The following is a 7,897-nucleotide window of genomic DNA, read 5'->3' on the forward strand; positions in this document are numbered from 1 at the left end:
TCCCACCTTATCCTCATTACTCTCTCCTCCTTCTACTCTTATTTTTGGATTACTTTATTCTCCTATCCCCTCTTCACTGGTCTATCATCTCTTCAATCTACCTTGATTATTCTACCTGTATAACCTCATTCTCATTAACTCGTCATATCCACCCTCCCATCATTACCCCCATCGTCCTCTCATTACTCCCCACTATCCTCTCATAATCCTGTAAACGTCCCCTTATCCTCCTCCTCCTCCTCCTCACACACTGTATCCATCAGCAACCTCCCCCCTGTTTACAAGCAGCACGAGTTCCTGGTAGTGACGTCGCACTCCCGCCTCTTTCCTCCCTTCCCCACCCGACCCCTCCTCCCCGCTCTCCCTCAGCTGCCGTGACGCCGCTTGACCCAGCCAATCAGCGGCCGCCCAGGAGCTTCCGGAGGCCGGGCCTCCATATAAAGCTCACGGAGCCACTGACTGAACTGTCAAAACGGGACGGAGATTCCCCTCAGCCAGAGCTCCTGTTACCACACTGCTGTGAGCGCGCACACACATCCGGGGACTCCACTCCACTGTCACCGCAACCGCCAGCGCTCTGCTGTACCGCACATCCGGGGACTCCTGCCACCCCTCAGCGCCCGGCTATACCGCTCCCTCGCCAGTCTCATGTGCTCCAAGATGGAGCAGCCCTTCTACCACGACGACTCGCTGCTGTCCGCCTACTCCCGCCCGGACTCGGGACTCCTGAAGGCCAGCCTGGGACCCCTGAGCGAGCCCTACCGGGGCCACAAGCACGACCTGTCCTCCTACTACCAGGAGCAGCCCAGCCTGAAGATGTCAGCCCCGGAGCTGGAGCGGCTGATCATCCACAGCGGGCCCGGGGTCATCAACACCCCGAACGGGGGCCAGCTGTACTTCCGAGGAGGCGGCGGCGGCATCACGGAGGAGCAGGAGGGCTTCGTGGACGGCTTTGTCCGGGCCCTGGATGACCTGCACAAGATGAACCGGGAGGGGCCCCCCAACGTGTCCCTGGGCGGAGGAGGAGCCGCGTCCCCGGTGAGCGGCGGCGGTGCTGCCATGTACGGGGACCCCGCCGTCTACACCAACCTGGCCGCCTCCGGCTACGGCTGCTACCGCCAGCCCTCCGCCACCATCAGCTACCTGCCGCCGGGCTACGGGGCGCCCCCCTTCAAGGAGGAGCCGCAGACGGTGCCGGACGGCGGCAGCCGGGACAGCACCCCGGCCCCGCTCTCCCCCATCAACATGGAGGAGCAGGAGAAGATCAAGGTGGAGCGCAAGCGGCTGCGCAACCGGCTGGCCGCCACCAAGTGCCGCAAACGCAAGCTGGAGCGCATCGCCCGCCTGGAGGATAAGGTGCGGGAGCTGAAGAGCGAGAACAGCGGCCTGAGCGGCACCGCCGGCGCCCTGCGGGAACAGGTGGAGCAGCTGAAGGGCCGGGTGCGGGAACACGCCAGGCACGGCTGCCAGCTGCTGCTGGGGGGCAAGGGACACCCGGTCTTCTAAGGGGACAGGCTGTCCCGGTTGTCTACTAGCGCCCCCCTCCTGTGACCCACCCCTATCCTCCAGACTGACCGCCAAGCCCTCTGGGGGTGGAAGAGGGGGGCAAGACCTCAGCCCATTGAGGTTGTCAAGAACTGAACCCATTGAGGGGGGCAAGAACTGAGCCCATTGATGGTTGAGGGGGGCCAAGAACTGAACCTATTGAGGGGGGCCAAGAACTGAGCCCATTGATGGTTGAGGGGGGCCAAGAACTGAACCCTTTGAAGGTGCAAGAACTGAGCCCATTGATAGTTGAGGGGGACAAGAGCTGAGCCCATTGATGGGTCCATCCTTTGAGCCCAATGAAAGAGAAGGGGGCAAATGAACTGAAAGAACTATGTGAAGAGGGGCCCTTTCTCCTGCTCCAAGCTGGAGTGGGTGGGCCCCAGATGCTGTCTACCAGCAGTCGCCAACCATGACGTTGCTGCTCCGTTTAAACTCTGGAAGAGTAGAAGGACTGTGACACAAGAAACATGACCTTTTCAAAGCAGCCTCAAGTAACCTGTGGCCCATCTGCTGTTGTGGAACTACAGGCCCCAGCAGGTCTTGCCACCTTCTGGCATTTGGGGCTTTGGCATCTGGTGAGCCACAGGTTGCATAAGTCTGTCTTTTAACCCTGCTGCTGCCACACCGGCACCCTCTCAGGCCCAAACTGCAGTAGCGGTGGTCAATTCTAGTGTATGTTGAGTAGTCCCATCCTCAGCACTTAACTAAAAAAAAAAAAAAAAATGTCTTCCCAATTTTTTATGTTGTATAGATATGTGAAATGAGGAAGAGAATGTGTGTGCCATGTGACTGTAACTTGTGAGAGGGATGGGAAGGGCGGCCCAGAGGGCACTGCATGGTAAAGGGACCAGCCGTACATTCCATATAGTGATCAGGAGTATCTAGACACTGGTCAGAAAATCATGCACTGTATCTGGGATAGCATTGATGTAGTTGAATGAAACTACAGCAAATATATGAAAATGCAACTTTTTTTTTTTTTTTCTTCCAGTGAAAAAGTTTACAGAAATGTACCTATATATAAAATCTTTTTCAATCCACTTTGCTGCTTGTTGATACTACAGAATATTGCGGGACAGTACTCTGAACAAGATATGGCATGGTGTAGGGAGGGGGGGGGGGGGTTATGAGTGGGTGGTAAAAAAATTTTTTTAAATATCTGCTGGTCTCAGAAGAAAAAAAAAATCCCCACGATGAATATTTAAATACATGCACAGTTTATTTAAGAACAATGCACATAAAGGTACTTTTCAGAAAACTGGGAATTTTTACAGTGATTCTTGGAAGCGATTAATAATTTGTACGCTGAGAAATGCAAAGTATGAAATGTATTTTTTTGTTTTTTTATACTGCTAATGATGACGTGCTGTAAATGTTTTATATTGTCTTTGTTCCTGTATTTAAGTAAATGATATTGTTTTACAAATCCCTGTTTTGCGTCTCTTTCCTTCATTATACAGATTTATACTATGAACACAGACACACATATTTTATTATAACCCACTGTAGTGATTTGAATTGAAGGGGTATCATTTAAAGCTGGCGCTCATAATGTATTGTACATAAGGAATAATCAATGTATTATATCCTAGTAATTTATCAAAAATATCCGTAGGTTAACAATAATTTACTTAGAAAGTTTTAGAATATGTAGCGCTGTACTTTGGGGGGGGGGGGGGGATATCATAAAAAAAATAACATGAAATGGAAGATAAAGGGGAAATATAAACATGACCTAGTTTTGAGAAGGTGATGTTCTGCAACTTTTTGAAATCAACAAGTTACTGGTCCACTAAATGACCATTATATAATGATGATTACCCTGCAATAATGACCTATCATTTGGGATTTTTCCAAGATGAATACAGAACTATTTTATAATAATCAATTTGTAGAATTACACTATTTTATATTAAACAGGTAGTCACCAAGAGCTTACAATGGACACCTATAACCTCAATTGACAACTAAACCATAATTTGATAGAAGGATTAAAGGGAGGGGCAGAATCATTAGATGCTTAGGGATTTATCTACTTATACCCCTTTTCCATTGACACAAATCCTGAGTTTTTGCATGTGAATGCTCAAAACCTGTGATTTTGGTCAGTGGAAAAGGAAACTACCTGAGACTAAGGTTGTGTACACATGGTGAGATTTTTTTTCTTCCGATTCTGACTATATAGTCAGAATCTGAAGAAAAGTTAGTGCAGATCGCAAGGTGACAGTCACCTTGCGATCCCGATTCGATGCCTATGCGCGGTCCCGCGCGGTCGGCATCGAAAGAAAAAATAGACTGTGCAGGCAAGTCAATTTTGGCTATCTCTATAGAAGAGAGAGTCAAAATCGGGACTTAGCCAAAATCGCACATAGCAAGTATCGCAAGCACACTCATTATGTGCTTGCGATACTGGCTAAGTGCCGACCCGGCCCCTGTCGCATGGTGAGAATCGGGCGTAGCCCGAATCTCACCGTGTGTACACACCCTAAGTTCAGGGTCCCTGACCGTGCTTCCGACCAGGGTCATGGAGCAGAGACTTGGAAATTTGCTGGATTAATAGACCCAGCAATTTCCTGGCTTGCGGTGGAGAAAGGGTATAAGTGTCAGATACTAAAACCCAATACATTTGATCGTGTTTATGTCCGAAATTTATAAGGGCAATACATTTATGATCAAAACACTGGTAGTAAAAGCATTTCCCTTTTATATTTCAAGGCATAAACTCGATCGGAAGTGCCAGGTTTTAGAACCAGACGCTTAGTAAATACAATCCCTTAGTTCCTTAAAGGAAATCCTGAGAACATGGCATTGCAAATGAGAATACTGACAGGTGTGAATTTTTTTTCAGTGTGCTACCATTATTTACCATCTCTAAGATCAGTCACACACACACACATGCGGGGGGACGCCCAGCACAAGGCTAGTCCACCCCGCATGTCAGGCTTGACCTCCCCTGCCCCACACAAGTACAAAAGCATCGCGCAGCGTCGGTGCTTTTGTACTTTAGGAGTAGCTCCCAGCCAGCACAGCTCCTGTGCGCTGGCAGGCGCTACTCGTCGCTGTGAGGGCTGCAGCGGTTGCGTGTGACGTCACGCAGCCACCGCGGCCCACCCCCCCCAATGGTCTGGGCACGCCTGCGTTGCCCGGACCACCCCCTAAACGTCGGCCAAACGCCGCCAGCCCGCCCCCTCCCGTCTCTGCCTGTCAATCAGGCAGAGGCGATTGCAGGGCTGAGATAGCCATCAGCTGTTTGGCATGTGCCGGCACACTGCGGCGTCGGCGCATGCGCTGTTCAGACCTGATCGGCTGCTGAGCGAAAACACACAGCAGTGATCAAGTCTGAATTAGGCCCATAGAGCAGTCTTAGGGCAACCAGTTGTGGAACTACATACCGGAACCTGTATGTACACAACTGGCTTACTTTGCCTGATATCCGCTTGATTAGATTTGATTTATTTTTTTATGGCAGTGTATTATATCTATCCCTGTGTTATCCACTACTGATGCTGAAACATTTATTAGCTCAGATTTATAGTCTTAAGTAGGTCACGGTTCATCAGCCCATTACATGCCATCAGCAGCAGCTAGTAATTATGCTTTAAGGATATCTTGTTAATTGTACGTGAAGGTTAAACACCTTATTAAAGGATATAGGCCTATGCTATTTATGGTGTTAATAGGCACGACACTCTTATGACAGTGTTTTATAGTTTTGGCCTCTCCAGTCTGGTCCTCTCTGGCCTGCATGCAGGCCAAGCAGAGGTGGGGAACCTAAATCCTGAAAACATGATCTGGTGGGAAAATGTGATGGCTGAGATTGAGAACCACTACACTACATTATACATACCAGTGACTTGGGGCTGTGTAGTATTACCGTGCTCCCTGACATCAGCCACATACTTCGTATACTAAGATATTGAATTGTAAGGCAGGGAGTCAGTGAAACCTCATTTTGGCCAGAGTTATGTTAGGGTTTGTCCTGATCTATAGAAAAAGCTAGTCTAATGTTACAATATCTGAGTAAGATACTCCCCTGACATATATGTTCTCTTTTCTTTGTCTATACTTCTTCCCTCGTGTGTCGCTGTCTTGTAATGTCTCTCTCTTTTCCCCTCTCTACTGAGCTCTCTATTTTATTATTTTTTATGGTTCTATCTATGGTTGATAGTTAAGAGAAACTATGCACACTGTTGGTGAACTGAGCTTCTGAATCAAGATTTATCGTGTATGATCGTGTTTCATGTATTAGCTCAATGTTGTACTCTTTATACGATCTCTGTCCGTGTGCATTTATTTGTTCTTTTTTCTATATTTGGAAATTAATAAAAAATCATTATTGAAAAAAAAGAAAAAGCTAGTCTAAAAAAAATAAGAATTTACTTACCGATAATTCTATTTCTCGGAGTCCGTAGTGGATGCTGGGGTTCCTGAAAGGACCATGGGGAATAGCGGCTCCGCAGGAGACAGGGCACAAAAAAGTAAAGCTTTACTAGGTCAGGTGGTGTGCACTGGCTCCTCCCCCTATGACCCTCCTCCAGACTCCAGTTAGGTACTGTGCCCGGACGAGCATACACAATAAGGGAGGCATTTTGAATCCCGGGTAAGACTCATACCAGCCACACCAATCACACCGTACAACTTGTGATCTAAACCCAGTTAACAGTATGACAACAGAAAGGGCCTCTTAAAGATGGCTCCTTAACAATAACCCGAATTAGTTAACAATAACTATGTACAAGTATTGCAGATAATCCGCACTTGGGATGGGCGCCCAGCATCCACTACGGACTCCGAGAAATAGAATTATCGGTAAGTAAATTCTTATTTTCTCTATCGTCCTAAGTGGATGCTGGGGTTCCTGAAAGGACCATGGGGATTATACCAAAGCTCCCAAACGGGCGGGAGAGTGCGGATGACTCTGCAGCACCGAATGAGAGAACTCCAGGTCCTCCTTTGCCAGGGTATCAAATTTGTAAAATTTTACAAACGTGTTCTCCCCCGACCACGTAGCTGCTCGGCAGAGTTGTAATGCCGAGACCCCTCGGGCAGCCGCCCAAGATGAGCCCACCTTCCTTGTGGAGTGGGCTTTTACAGTTTTAGGCTGTGGCAGGCCTGCCACAGAATGTGCAAGTTGAATTGTGTTACAAATCCAACGAGCAATCGACTGCTTAGAAGCAGGTGCGCCCAACTTGTTGGGTGCATACAATATAAACAGCGAGTCAGATTTTCTGACTCCAGCCGTCCTTGCAATGTATATTTTTAAGGCTCTGACAACGTCCAACAACTTGGAGTCCTCCAAGTCGCTAGTGGCCGCAGGCACCACAATAGGTTGGTTCAGATGAAATGCTGATACCACTTTAGGGAGAAAATGCGGACGAGTCCGCAGTTCTGCCCTATCCGAATGGAAGATTAGATAAGGACTTTTATAAGATAAAGCCGCCAATTCAGATACTCTCCTGGCAGAGGCCAGGGCTAGTAACATAGTCACTTTCAATGTGAGATATTTCAAATCCACCTTTTTCAATGGTTCAAACCAATGGGATTTGAGGAAATCTAAAACTACATTTAGATCCCACGGTGCCACCGGAGGCACCACAGGAGGCTGTATATGCAGTACTCCCTTGACAAAAGTCTGGACCTCAGGGACAGAGGCCAATTCTTTTTGGAAGAATATTGACAGGGCCGAAATTTGAACCTTAATGGATCCCAATTTGAGACCCATAGATAATCCTGATTGCAGGAAATGTAGGAAACGACCCAGTTGGAATTCCTCCGTCGGAACCCTCCGATCCTCGCACCACGCTACATATTTTCGCCAAATGCGGTGATAATGTTTCACGGTGACTTCCTTCCGTGCCTTAATCAAGGTAGGAATGACTTCTTCTGGAATGCCTTTCCCTTTTAGGATCTGGCGTTCAACCGCCATGCCGTCAAACGCAGCCGCGGTAAGTCTTGAAAAAGACAGGGACCCTGCTGTAGCAGGTCCCTTCTCAGAGGTAGAGGCCACGGTTCGTCCGTGAGCATCTCTTGAAGTTCCGGATACCAAGTCCTTCTCGGCCAATCCGGAACCACTAGTATTGTTCTTACTCTTCTTTGCCGTATGATCTTCAATACCTTTGGTATGAGCGGCAGAGGAGGAAACACATACACTGACTGGTACACCCAAGGAGTTACCAGTGCGTCCACAGCTATTGCCTGTGGATCTCTTGACCTGGCGCAATATTTGTCCAGTTTCTTGTTGAGGCGAGACGCCATCATGTCTACAATTGGTCTTTCCCAACGGTCTATTAACATGTTGAAGACTTCTGGATGTAGACCCCACTCTCCCGGATGAAGATCGTGTCTGCTG

General features: G+C 48.3%; 1 protein-coding gene across 1 annotated transcript; it reads left to right on the plus strand.

The window, feature by feature from the left end:
* Positions 1-440: 440 nt before the first annotated feature.
* Positions 441-2,974, plus strand: JUNB (JunB proto-oncogene, AP-1 transcription factor subunit). The gene has a single exon (XM_063931188.1). The coding sequence runs from the start codon at positions 649-651 to the stop codon at positions 1,504-1,506; it is 858 nt and encodes a 285-aa protein (XP_063787258.1). The 5' UTR covers positions 441-648; the 3' UTR covers positions 1,507-2,974.
* The last annotated feature ends 4,923 nt before the right edge of the window (positions 2,975-7,897 follow it).

This window comes from Pseudophryne corroboree, chromosome 6, assembly GCF_028390025.1.
Source record: "Pseudophryne corroboree isolate aPseCor3 chromosome 6, aPseCor3.hap2, whole genome shotgun sequence".
Taxonomy (NCBI): domain Eukaryota; kingdom Metazoa; phylum Chordata; class Amphibia; order Anura; family Myobatrachidae; genus Pseudophryne; species Pseudophryne corroboree.